General features: G+C 37.3%; 1 protein-coding gene across 1 annotated transcript in view; it reads left to right on the forward strand.

Annotated features, from left to right (window-relative positions):
* The window catches only part of PDZRN4 (PDZ domain containing ring finger 4), a 178839-nt gene that overhangs the window by 98530 nt on the left and 65747 nt on the right, over positions 1 to 14562 (forward strand). The window contains exon 3 of the mRNA XM_056117878.1: positions 4530 to 4632. Coding sequence (XP_055973853.1) covers positions 4530 to 4632 — 103 coding nt within the window. The remainder of the gene's footprint in view (positions 1 to 4529; positions 4633 to 14562) is intronic.

The raw sequence follows: 14562 nt of genomic DNA on the forward strand, positions 1-14562 counted from the left end.
CTCTTAGTTCTGTTTGGAAAAATACCTGCTGTGACATATCCAATTCCTTGTCAGGTGTTTCTGTTATGTGCTTTTCCCTATACTCTCATCCTGACACACACACTCACGGACACACACACAATTCACATCAGGAACAGTATTTTATGAGGTGTAGTGAAAAGTTCTGACTCTAGTTTATCTTCATATCTCTGATCATCATAAACCTCATGCTAAATATAAGCACAAGTCAGGGAAATAGCTTATCTCTGACCAAACCTGCCAAAACCCCTACTAAGACTGACATAAAATTATATTTTGGCACAATACTCTTCTCTGTGGATAACCTTTTCTTGTTCCTGCTTTTCTCTTCTTTAAGGGAGAAACTCAGACTACAGTGTGATTTTTTTAGAAACTAATCTAGAGTACTATTCTTTAAAAAGTATAACAATGATCCAACATACTGAGATTCAAACAACAGGTCTTAGAGGACAGAGACTAAGTGGAGAACTATGAAATAGTGAATTATTAGAGAAACATTCATTTCCAATTTTATGCGATTCAGAGATAGAGATATTTTACTCAAATAAATACCCTTTCACAACTCTGAAATATATTTCCCATTTGTTTTCTTTCTGTGACCTTTTAAGTAAATATTTCAACATTAGCGAGTCTTTGATTTAAACTGCATTTTAATTGCATACTGCAATTTGTTCTATTGTTTGTAAAACATAGATCTGATCATGCTACTTCTTTCGCCTTTAGTGGTTTTCATAAGTCTATTTCAATGGCTCACAAGTGTTCCTGGGAACAGAAAAGCAATTCCAATTCAATGCCTGAATTTTTGTTTGTTTGTTTTTGGCTTTTTGAATCACACTTGAATCAAGTGGGACTCAAGAAATTCTCCTGGTGCTCCTCTGGGGAACACCTAGGATACCAGGGATCAAATCCAGGTTGGCTGTGGGCAAGCAAAATGTCCTACCCCACTGTACAATCTCTCTAGCCTCAAATAAGAATTTTTTAAATGACTGACAAGCAGTAGAATTTTTCAAAAATATTCACAGGACATTTTTTACATAAAGACATATTTCACAAGCATTTGTTTTTGTTTGAAACGTCAGGTTCCAGGAAAGAGACATCTGTCTTGTTTATTGCTACATTTATCTATCCATTACAGTATTTATTGTTTTCTTTGGTGGGGGTAACAACTAGCTGTCCTCAGAGCTTACTGCTGACTTTTTGCTTAAGGATGATGCCTGACATGGGCTCAGAGAACCAGATGGGGAGCAAGGACCATGTAGAGTGCAAGAGCCTTATTGCTGTACTATCTCTCTGGCTCCAACAATAAATTATTTATGAACAGTTCCTTGGGCTAAGCACTATAAATAGGTTCTAGGGATATAACTGGAAGTAAAAAAAATTAAATACTTACTGATGGGGCTGGAGCAATAGCACAGTGGGGAAAGTGTTTAACTTGCATGCTGCTGACCCAGGTTCAATTCCTCTGCCCCTCTCGGAGAGCCCGGCAAGCTACTGAGAATATCCCGCCCACACGGCAGAGCCTGGCAAGCTCCGTATGGCATATTCATTATGGCAAAACAGTAACAACAAGTCTCACAATGGAGATATTCCTGGTGCCCACTCGAGCAAATTGATGAACAACAACTGTGCTACAGTGCTACCTACTGATGCCTTTCTTTTAGAGAAAATGAACATTGCAAAAACAGACAAATATGTAACGTCTATAATTTCTAGGAATCCACGATATAGAATGGCAATTCAATATTTTCTTAAATGACTAATAACACCTAGCATTCTGTTCGCTAACTAAGTTAATCTTTAGGTAGTATTCTAAATGCTTACATTAATGAACTTATTAAGTATGTATAAGAACCTTTGAGTGAGTACATTACATTGTTATCTTCATATTACAGATGAGGGATAGATATTAAATAACTTGATCAATATCATATAGAAGGAAGAAACAATACCAGATTTTTGAGTTGACAAGCTGATATGTAGTGTCATATCTGTTCTGCATATCTTAACTGAAGGCAACCTCTTCTATTAAATTTTTCAGAGTTACAGGAGGTACATCCACATCATGCTTTCACATTCACATCTTCTATGTTTTTTTCAATCCATCATCACACTATATTAAAATTTCTACTTTACTACTTTATGCAATTAACAGAGATATAATTCTCTTTTCTGTGCCAACATATTTCTAGCACTTCACCTGGTGGATATTCAATGCATGTTTGTTAAATTAATAAAGTATTCTTCACCACAGGTTGTCTTGTTACCATCTGGCACCAGATCTGAAAAATAGAAACTTTTAACATTTTTACCGAAGTAACAGGTTTTGCAGAATTTGTTTTGATGTGAGAGGGTGCACTTGTTACACCAGCAACAAATGTTTCCTTCTTTGTTATGATACTTAGAACCACATTGATTAGCTCTACATGGAGCCAATAGCCAGAAACAAAAGTAAGAAGAGGTTTGTAGAATTTTATTTACATTGATTGTGTGAGTGCACAAGGATGTGTCTCTTGCCTTTTAACGGATGTAAAAGAAGATAATTTACACTACCAACTTCAGTTTTTCAATAGTGCGTACACTAACAGGACTTAGAGGTCTCACATGGAATCAAATTGGTTACATCTGAAACTTCACTGCTTTTGAAAACAAAGATGATCCCATGCCTCCTTTTATGTTAAACTGTGCTTAGCTTTCATATGGTAAAAAGTACAGTATCTACATCATATATAAATTTGTAAACACTTTATAAAGTTGTTTAGGGCTGGAGCGACAGCACAGCAGTAAGGCATTTGCCTTGCACGCAGTCAACATGGCCGACCCGAGTTCGATTCCTCCGCCCCTCTCGGAGAGCCCGGCAAGCTACCGAGAGTATCTCGCCCGCACGGCAGAGCCTGGCAAGCTCCCCGTGACGTATTCGATATGCCAGACACAGTAACAACAAAGTCTCCAATGGAGACGTTACTGGGCCCGCTCGAGCAAATCGATGATCAACGGGAGGGCCTTTATTTATTTATTTTTATAAAGTTGTTTAATGCATTTCCCAAAAGCCGAAGTAAACGTAACAGTCATATCATTGCCCTGATCCTGTTTCCTTTACTTAATTACCTCTCTATCCTGCAATTTTCTAAATGATTATGAAATTATATGGGTTAAATTATTCACCATGAATGATTAATATTTGTGAATGTGCCCTGTGTCCTTAATCAAGGTGGGGTGTGGAAATGTGGGTCATGAAGGATAGTGAGGAAGAGTTTCTTTTGTTTTTCTAAAAAATCATAAATAAAATTACGTTAGGAGCTAGAAATATACAGCAGGTAGGATTCTTGCCTTGCTCTGGGCCAGACCTGGTTTGATCCCTGTCACCACATATGTTCCCCTAAGCCCTCCAGGAATGATTCTCCAGTAATAATTCGTGAGCATAGAGCCAGAGCAATCCTCAAAACCCCTTCACAAAAAATAAAGAAGGAAGGAAGGAAGGAAGGAAGGAAGGAAGGAAGGAAGGAAGGAAGGAAGGAAGGAAGGAGGGAGGGAGGGAGGGAGGGAGGGAGGGAGGGAAAGAAAAAAGAAAGAAAGAAAAAAGGAAGGAAGGAAGGAAGGAAGGAAGGAAGGAGGGAGGGAGGGAGGGAGGGAGGGAGGGAGGGAAAGAAAAAAGAAAGAAAGAAAAAAGGAAGGAAGGAAGGAAGGAAGGAGGGAGGGAGGGAGGGAGGGAGGGAGGGAGGGAGGGAGGGAGGGAAAGAAAAAAGAAAGAAAGAAAAAAGGAAGGAAGGAAGGAAGGAAGGAGGGAGGGAGGGAGGGAAGGAAGAAAGAGAGAGAGAGAAAGAAAGAAAGAAAGAAAGAAAGAAAGAAAGAAAGAAAGAAAGAAAGAAAAGAAAAATACTTCAAAATAATTTGGAAAAAGTTACATAGTCCCATGTGGGGTTATGACTCACAGTTTAAGAAACTGTGGGCTACAAGAATGGCCGAGACTAGTACCAGGAACTTTATTCCATGGCTTGGAGGCCAACCACACATACTAGGGGAAAAGGGAGCTCAGATAGAGAAGGGAACACTAAAATAAAGGTGTTAAGAGGATCCTCCCAGGATGGGAGAAGCATGCTGAAAGTAGACTCTAGACCAAACATGATTGTCACCCATTGCCTCTTTTGCAAACCACAAAACCCAATAGGAGAGAGAGAACAAAAGGGAATGCCCTGCTACAGAAGCAGGGTGGGATAGGGGGATGAGGGGTGGGAGGGATACTGGGATCCGTGGTGGTGGGAAATGGGCACTGGTGGAGGGATGGGCATTTGATCATTGTATAACTGAAACCCAAGCACAGAAATTTGTAAGTCTACAACTGTACCTCATGGTGTCTCACTAATAAAAAAAAGAGAAAGGAAATAAAAGAAACTGTGGGCTAGATCACTGCACAGGTCTCTGAAAAGCATAGGAAAAGTGAAATTCAAAAATCTCTTTTAATCTTAGAGACAAACTTTTTTATAATTCGTACCATCTTTCTACTTTCCTCATAGCTGTCATTCTCTTCATCCGATGGAGCATGAATTTTATGAGGACCATGAGTATTTTTCCAGATTACCTACTGATGTAGACAGAACAGAAGACTTTGAATATGAGGTGAGATCTTTTTCACACCACATATTTCCTCATGAAGCCATAATTTAGTTCGGGATAAAAAAAATCTTGAATGCAATAAGAATAATTTTATTTGTTACATATTTTCAGTATTTTTGTTTTAGACATTTGGTATTGGTATATTATATGTATGATGCAAAATATTTTCATAAAAAATTTAATAATAATTTGCTCACACTGTTGTTGATTTTATAAATAACATTATGATAGCTACTTTTTGGTTATAAGAAATTATAAGAAAAGTTCCAAATGATAGAGCAATTATATTTAAAACTGTTATTGGTGACTTGGGTAAAAGTGGGGAAGAAAGGAATAACCTCAAGAGTGAGCACTCTCCCTGTTCTGCCTGACCCATCTTCTTGCTCATTCTGGAAAGTGCCTGGGGGGTGGGACTGGTGAAGTCTTCCAAGAGAACTTGCATGACATGACCTCACTAGACAGCCGGAAGTCTGGACTAAGGTCCACTTTATTTTCATTGTTCAGGACCTGTTCCACACCATTCAAATTCTTGGGGGAATAATGATTCTGCTGTAGTGAGAGGTTGCTATTTCTAAGAAAAATAAAGCCAGTTCTAGTTTTTGCTCAAATTTCCAGGTTGATCATGTACCCTCTCATTAAAGAATTTTACAATGTGATGAGTAGTGAAGAAAAAGGGAATTCATGGAGTTCAGAAAATTCAAGGAATTTGAGGGAAGGGAGGAGTTGGAGAGGAGAACAGGAGATGCTTGAGGGGAGGAGAGGGGAAGGGAGAGGAGAGAAATAAGGAGAAGGGAGGAGAGGGGAGGGAGAAGAGGGAAGAGGAAGGAAGTCAGGAAAGGGGAGGAGAGGGGAATGGGGAGAAGGGAAGGGTCAGGAGAGGGGAGAGGAGGGAAGTAAGAAGAAGGCAGCGGGGAGGAGGAGAGAGGAGGGAAAGGGAGGGAAAGGAAGAGGAGAAGAAAAAATCCGCATTCAGTAGAGAACGTGGGCTCCTCCAGAGGAGAGTGAGGCATGGACACACATCCTTGTTGAGATGTGGGCACCCCAGGGAGGCCACACTGCTTTCCCTTGAAAAGTTTTTGTTTTCTTAAACTGCACTAATTTAGGTTTTCTATGAAGGTAAGAGTCTTCTGCCAGGGTATAATCCAGCTAAGATCTCAGAACTTTTGTTGGTTTTTCAAATTCTTATCACAGCCTTTTATTTCTGTTGAAGTTCCTCCTCTTTAAGAGAAGACTTCTTTGTGCTGATGCTGGCTGCCTTTATTCTGAACTTAAAAGGTGTAAGGACTGGAGTCAAAGTAACTCCTTTAATCAGCATCCTGTTTTTGTCATTTTCTGAAAGAAATACATTGGTTTCATTGTTAGGGTCCTTTTATTTACCTGTGTACTTCAAAAACCAAGATTGTGCTTACTACTTTTGTTCATTGTATAGTATTTTGCATTCAGTTGACCAATACAAATGAAAAATTCTTTTTTTACTGGGTTATATTTTAAAAAGCAGTTCCTCTGACTTTTTAGCAAGAGGGAAATCATGCCTCATGCCTATTGTTAAACTGTATTTAACTTTCTTATGGTACCTGTAAGTTTACCCATTCTATGGTGTATACGAATCGTAGATACTATCTATTAATTATATTAAAGCTTTCACCAAAGTTTGGGGATTTATCTTAATATTACTCTACTTCTGCCATCTATAAATCTTAGAAAGGTTCAGACTACTCTGGCATTTGGAAATAAAGTAGATTAAAAAGGTGAAGAAGCTTAGGTAAACAGACAGATAGCACATGATTTTCTATCCATTAACTGCTTTAGATGATGTTACACAAATTCAGCAAAATGTTTTCTGTTTTTTTTAAACCTGCAAATTCTAAACTCTTTTCTCTTAGTAAGAATTAAAACCATGAGTTTAAAATAACAAGTCCAAAGTGGAAGTATAGCAGACAGGATGCTTGCCTTCTACATGCCTAACCTGTGTTTGATCTCCAGTATCCCATGTGGTCCCTGAGCACCATCAGAAGTAATACCTAAGTGCAGAGCCAGAAGTTACTTCTGAGTATCATCAGGTGTGGCCCCCAAACAAAACAAAACAAAAAACAGGAAAAATGCAGATGGGGTGGGGCAAGTGGGGATGTGAGCAGAATCAAATAAGGCAAATTGAGTGAAGTTCCCTTAAAACAAAAAGATGCATAATATAATTAATATAATTCTTCCTACCCCACCCCACAACATATTCCCTATATAACAAAATTCATTATTTCCTTTAAATAAAAATTTAATGGGTGGAACACTTGATATCTAAGAGGACAGTATTGTATTATGCTAATTTTTACTCTTTATTATCTATATATTATCTTTATTATATCTACTCTTTATGATCTTTATTATGCTAAATATTACTTTTTATTTAGTCAATTAAAATGTTTAATTTTATAAATCTGCTCAAGTGATATCAAGCCGTATTAAGTAATGCAAATATCCATTTAATTTTGTGTAGTCAACCAAAGTAATGAATTACAATATTGAATCACTTACCCAAATAATTCAAGATTAAACTGTATGAAAACCTAACAAATACATCTAGAGGCTCAGTTGAAAATGGCAAACTGATGGAAAGACTGCAACAAAAATCAAGTTAGAGAGGGAGATTGATTAGTCTAGATTAGCTTTGAGAAAGGATATACACAGCCTCCAACCTGACCTTGGAGGGACTTGCCCAAATACATGTGCTTCTTTTACCTGTCACATAGTATTAATATAGTTTATGCTACACAGCCATTTCCACCTGTGACTTTTAAGATAAAATCCCAAGGCTAGCTAAAAGCTTTCTAAAATCTATTGGAACTTGGAAATTTTCTTTCAAAAAAAAATTTCAAAAACCAGGCTGGGTAGAAAGTTCAAAGGTCTGAACCATATGGCTTTCATGGGATTGGCCCAGTTTTGAACCATGGCAGTACATGGTGCACTGTTGATACAATCTCCCAAATAAAACAAACCAGAAAGTCCACGGAACTGTATTTATGAACAAGTTAGGTGTGGCAGCTGGTCACCATATAACTTATTCTTCAATAAGTGTGGGTGGTGCGAGGAGTCACTGATTTCTATGAATGCAAGAGATAGCAACTATCCAGCAAGCTATCCTTCACAGTTTGCTGAGCAAGGAGACAGGCTACTCAGTCATTGAGTTAGCATACCTGTTTCATGTCCCCACCCCACCCCTTGCTGTCTTTTATGCTAACAGGTACATTAAAAACATCATGTGAGAGACAACATGACAACATTCAGTTTCTATCCCTTTCCAGAGAAGGGCTGAGTGCTGGACAGAGGGAAATAGTATGCGTGAGACCATATCAGTAATAGTATTGCAGACTATAGCACATAAAAGGGAGGAAGGAGTTGTCTGTCACCGAGGCAGGCAAGGGGGATCATTGATGAAGGGAAATAGATGCTGGTGAAGGTACTGTTGTGTGTAAACACACAAAAAATAAAATGGCCGGCGGTCTGGCCATTTCCCCACTCCAGGGAGGTCGATGGCGATGGTCAGGCGAAGGAAGGAAACGAGGCCAAGCTAGTTGGTCTTAGTAGCCGTTTATTACATGGAAGAGATGTATGTCATGGAGGCCTCAGGAATCCTCGAGCACGTGCGCCTTTGTTCTCTCAGCTTCTGTCCTCAGCCCCATCTTCCCAGGTTCTCTGATGCACGTGTCCCCCCAGAGAGCCCTGAAATCTCCCTTATATAGATCATAGTACCTCTAAAGGGCGCAATATAATGATGTCATCAAAAGGAGTTACAGAAAGAACACTGAGGCTGCAAACATACATTGTTTCCTTACATCTGCAGGCCAGTAATCCTGGCCTCACCTTTTCACAAGCTACAAGCACTTAGATTAGCACAACAAAGACCAGTCTGCTAGAGCTTGGAATCTACATCTCCAAAAAAGCAGTCTCATCCAAGCTAGTCAGGACACACAGGAAACTGCTTCTAGGATGTGTTTCTCCTCTCCTTGTCCAAACAACATATAAGCATACATAATATTAATCATTTCGTATGGACACAGTAAGAAATACTTTGAGCTATGGAGTACTATGTAGCTCTTAGAAAAGATGAAGTCATGAAATTTACATACAAGTGGTACAATATGGAAAGTATCATGCTAAGTGAAATGAGTCAGAAAGAGAGGGATAGACATAGAAAGATTGCATTCATCTGGGGGATATAAAGTAACAAAGTATGAGATTAATACCCACGAATAGCTGAGATCAGCACCAGGAGGATTACTCCATAACTTAGAGGCCAGCCGGGTATCCTAGAGGAAAGGGCTGTTCAGATAGAGAAGGGAGCACCAAATAAAGGATGTTTGGAGGATCCTCCCAGGAGGGGAGATGCATGTAGAAAGTAGACTATGGACTGAACATGTTTGCCACTCAATGCCTCTTTTGCAGAACACAACACCCAAAAGGAGAGAGAGAACACAGGGGATTGCCCTGCCACAGAGACAGGGGGGATGGGGGGATGGGGGTGGGAGGGATATTATCCATGGTGGTGGAAAATGGGCACTGGTGGAGGGATGGGTATCTGATCATTGTATAATTGAAACCAAAGCACAAAAAATTGTAAATCTACAACTTTAAAAAAAATAAAATAAAATAAAGGGAAAAAAAAAAAAAAGAAATACTTTGAGCTTATAGAATTGCTCTCCTAGGGCCATCTCGATCTCAGACTGCAGTGCTCAGGCCAGATATCTTTCCTATTCCTAGCAGCAGGGCCCTAGTCTCGTCGTTACTTTTGGATCATGACATCATTTGCCTATGATCAAACTCTTAACTTATAGTTAAGAATCGTGGCACCTTGGCCTGGCCCATCGTGATGCCAGGGTAGCACATAACTTACCGGCTTGCCCTGGTTCCATCCAGTCCCACGTCGGGACCCTGCCCTTGGAATGCTAGGAAGTGAGGGCAACTGAGGCTTAAGTTGAGAAGGCAGATGCCCAGGAGTGAATAATATTCAAAGCCAATCAATTCCTAAGTTATAAAGCATAATATTAATTAATTGTCTTCCTGTATCTATACAAAAGGACATTGCATTAAGGTAAACTGCTCAAAAGACATAAGGAGAGGAGAAAGGCAATATTAACTTACAGTACAGCTTCAGTGTCTAAGAAGGATGAGACCTTACAAATTGGTTGGGGAAGAGAGCATAGAAGTGGTTACAGACTGACAAAGTAATGGGAGTGACTCGGGAGCACTGTGATGGGTACAATCTGATATACCTAAGCTCCGTGTACTCCAACACTGTTGCTGAAACATTTTAGGCCTGAAACTCAATCATAACTCACTTTGTAAATAACAGCGCCTGCCTGAATAAAAAAAATTAAAACAATGAAATTTAAAAAATGTGAAGAACAGTTAGCAGATACAGTAAGAGTTAACATGTACATCAAGAAATAACAGGTATATTACAAGCAATGGTTTAATTGTCTACGTACCCATGGCCACAGGGAGATAAGTGAACATCAGCCTCATTAATGTATAGCATTGATATGCATAGGCAATCCCCTACCTTATTCTAGCCAGGCATTTCCTGTTTGGGCACATATTTTCAATCCTTATCCTCTAAAATAATCTAAACTTGTTCTATCCATGGCACTGTTCTAACTATGGGGCTTTTACTAGGGGAAAATTTCCCACATTTAGGTACGTTTTAAAAGTCCTACTTATCATTATCTCTGTGAACCCAAACTGACTCTTATATTTCAGTACTTTTGATCCAAATTATATTATTGATCAAATAGAGCAAAATAGACCAGATTGGGACTTTTAAACATGCAAATTATTCTATCAATAGATTGCAAGAGCTTTTAAGAGCCATCATGAACAGCCAATGTTTCTTTGATGATGATAGTGTTTTAATGTTATGGTCGCTGACACCTATACTTAACCATCTCCTACCAACTTTGCCTAAGAAATGTATTTTACTAGGTTTTACATTTTACTACAGTGTTCTAGGAAAGTCTCAGAGGAAAAAAACCTCATCGACAGACTTCTGGCTAAAATTTGTTTATCTTTAAAAAATTGATGACACTTCAGTTCTAATTAAAAACAGTGAAGGAGTTCAATTGTGTTTTTGTGGGAAAGTATCAAAAGTTAAGCAATACATCTGTCATAACAGTCAAAGTGCTCCATGCCACTGAAATACCTCTGAGGATTAGGTGTCTGTTTTTAATTATTCTCAACTTTGTTTATTTTCCCCTTCAAAGCAAAAGGTTTATTCAAATAAATCATAAATAGGCCTTAGCAAGAAGGATCAGATCTCAAATCCGATCTGTAACAGATATGTCAAAGGCAAAGATTTAAAATAAACATAGAGCTCTTATGTCTAATCCCCAATAAAGATCTTTTCTCTTACTTGAGTTTGAAGAAGACGTGGAATTTTCTGTAATGTTTGTTTTTACTCTTGAAAATCATTGTTAACAGAAGAGAGTCAGAATTAATAAGCACAATATTTTTATGGTATGAAGTATCACTTCAGCCCAAAACAAAAAAATCATTTTATTCGATTTGTAGATTTGATCACTTGAAAGTGCTACTTAAAATAATTTTATTTGTCACCTCTAAAACAAGCTAAAGAAATATACCTGATAGCTTGTATTAAGTATACTTAGGATTCCTCTCATCTAGAGATTGTCACAAAAATAAAAAGGTATGTAGCATCGTATGTGAAGAGCTATGAACTGTTCCAAGAGAAGAAAAACAGCATTTATCACAATTCTGTGTACACATTATATGAAAACTTGGGTCAATGTCTACATTTAGGAGGGGAAGTTTCACATATTGAGTAACATTCTTTTGGCAAATCTAGTCAAAAGAGTCACTTTGTACAATGTATTTCCTGGAGTTGAACCTCTCAAAAATATACAAAACATGCAAGAAAAGTACAGGATGGGATCTCACTTAGTTAAATAAACAAGATAGTGGGTCAATCAGCTATTGATCCAAAACAATAAAAGAATAAACAATGACTAGATTTCAGTATTTTTTTAAAAACTATGTTTTATTTATTTATTTGGGGAGGAATTTATTTTATTTTATTTATTTTTTGACAGAATTTTTCTTTTATTTATTTATTTTTTTAAATTTTTATTAGTGAAACACCATGAGGTATAATAGTAGACTTGAAATCCAAGGTTTCAGTAATTTTTAAAGCAATTTTTTCATCAGTGAAGTCAACATTGAGAAATATCCCTTCCCTTTGTATTTTTGGCAGAACTATATGGCTCCATTGTAGGCTTTGAAGACCAAGGTTTATCAGCCTAGATATAATGTTACCTGTTCATAATGAGGACTCAATCTTTAATGAAACAATAAACAAGAATCCCCAGTGCTAGGTGTATGAAACTACTGAACAGGAAATTCCTTTTCACCTTTTGAATGCAATGGAATTTTGAAACAAATCTGGAATTACTATTTAATTACAGCAGAAATTCTGCATAAAATGTTTTTGTCCTTTTTAAAAAGGATCATACTCTTTTGGTCAACCACTTCTTATTTCAACATTTAACTATTTCTTATTTTTAGCATTTAACTTGCACATTTAATTTTGTTTTTTATGTTCCACACGTAAGTGAGCAGATATTTATTCTTCTTTTCTGTCCTTTTTTTTCTCTCGATGCTATGACAATTCCACAATGTTAAAATTCTCTACTGTGTTATAACACAATGTTATAATTTCCTTCTTTCTCAAAGCTGAATACATTTCATTCGTGCATGTGTTTGTGTGTGTGTGTGCGCACTAGATTTTTCTCTATTCTTTCTTTGTAAGCATTTAGGGTTTTTTAATCCTGGATATTATGAAAGACACTGTTACCTATGTCATTTTGTCTAAGTCTATTAATGCTTGTTTTTGTTAGACTCTTCTAGAGAGAGAGAATAAATGAGGGAAAACAGAAAGGGTTTGTTTGAAACGTCAAACTTAATAATTTTTGTGTTATTTTTTATTGCGTCACCATGAACTACAGTTACAGAGTTATTCATGGTTGAGTTTCAGGTGTGCAATGTCCCAACACTAATACCTTCACCAGTTTTTATTTCACCCCACCAATGTCTCCTCTTCTTGCCCCCTGTTTTTTTTTTCTATTACAGGTACTTTTTTCTTTTTCTTTTTTCACTTTTAGGGACTGTGGTTAAAATACTGTTAATAAAACAATAGAGTATCAAGTATGTTACGATACCTCAGCACATAGTTCTGGTCCAGGGTGAGGATTCTCCTATATTATTGTTGTAGTGATTCCTTCCCTGACCTACTTATCCTCCCCATCACCACTCATAGTGGCAACCTTCCTATTCAAGGCCTGTTCTTCTGTTGTTTCTATTGCCTTTGGGCTTTAGTTATTCACCTACTATGTTTCTTTATATCCTACATAGGAATGAGTATATTCAAAAAATGAATTTGAAATCTCGGCATTCTCTCACTGTCTGCGTTGGGTGGTCTCACACCATTTACCCCAACCGGGACTGCCAATGGCAATGGGTGGATGAAGGAGAAATCAAAGGCCAGGCTGGTGGGTGATCAGTTGCAGTTTATTCCCATCTCATCTTGATTCTCCTGTTCTCCTCCATCCTCCTCTCCCTGTCTGCTCTTACAGCCTTACTTATAAGTTATGAGGGGTTTTGGTAGCAATCACACATAGGTATGGTCACACAATCAACAGATATAAAGTCCTTCCCTCAGGGGAAGTTTCTTCTAGGACAAATCCTCATTCAGAAAGATGACCTGCCTCAGGGCAAAATACCATCTAGGGGTGCATTTCTCCTTTTCTTAGTCCAACAACCATTTAAACATTCATCTTAGTTCTAGTCTTTAATAATATTTGTCATTTTGTATGGACTCAGTAAGCGAGGCATTAAACTTATAGAATGGTTCTCTTAGGGACATCTTGCTATAGTTCTCAGACTACAGTGCTCAGACCAGATTAGTCTTTCCTAACCATAGCAGGGTCCTAATCTAGTTGTTACTCTTTGGATCATGACAGAATTTGTCCATGACCATCCTCTTAACTTATAGTTAAGTATTATGGTGCTTAAGTAGCATAGTAATTTTTAAAATATTGATTCTTCCAATCATAGGATATTGTCCACCTTTTGAGATATTCCTCTATCTCTTTCTTAAATGATTTAAAGTTGACATGGTATAGATCTTTCACTATACTTTGTTAAGATGACTCTTAGAAACATAATGTTTTTGGATACATTTTAAATGGGATAGACTACTTGATTGCTTTCGTCTCTACTTCTTTCTTTTTATATAAAAATATGACTGATTTTTGTACGTTGACTTCGTACCTGGTCACTTTGATGTATTGGTTTATACTTTTTAGGAGCTTACTTGCAGACTCTTTAGGATATTTTACGTATATTATTATGTCATCTGCAAATAATGATAGTTTGAGTTAATATTTTCCAATTTTTATCACTCTGATTTGTCATTCTTGCCTGATTGCTGTATTGAGGATTTTCAATTATATGTTGAATATAAGTGGAGAGAGTAGATATCTGTGCCTTGTACCTGATATAAGAGGGATTCCACTACTATTGTATTTTCATCAATATCTTTCTTTAGTTTGTGAGTTTTATGAAACTTTCTGTAACTTCATTTGATGCCTAGATGTGGATGATAGTATGTCTTGATTTAATGTTTTCTTAACCAATATGCAATGTCGATCAATATCCCTGATTATTTTCTTTATATTGAATAAAATTTAGTATGATATAAATATGGTTGCCACAGCTTTTTTTGTGTGTCTTTTGTTTTCCATAGCCCTATATGATTGTTTTCCATCTCTTCACTCTAAGTCTATTTATCATGAGAGATTCAGTGTGTTTCCTTTTGGTAGCAAAAGGATGGATTTTCTTTCCTGACTTTTTATAGGGAATTTTAGTTCA

The sequence above is a fragment of the Sorex fumeus genome, unplaced genomic scaffold, assembly GCF_029834395.1.
Source record: "Sorex fumeus unplaced genomic scaffold, SorFum_2.1 ptg000036l, whole genome shotgun sequence".
Classification (NCBI taxonomy): domain Eukaryota; kingdom Metazoa; phylum Chordata; class Mammalia; order Eulipotyphla; family Soricidae; genus Sorex; species Sorex fumeus.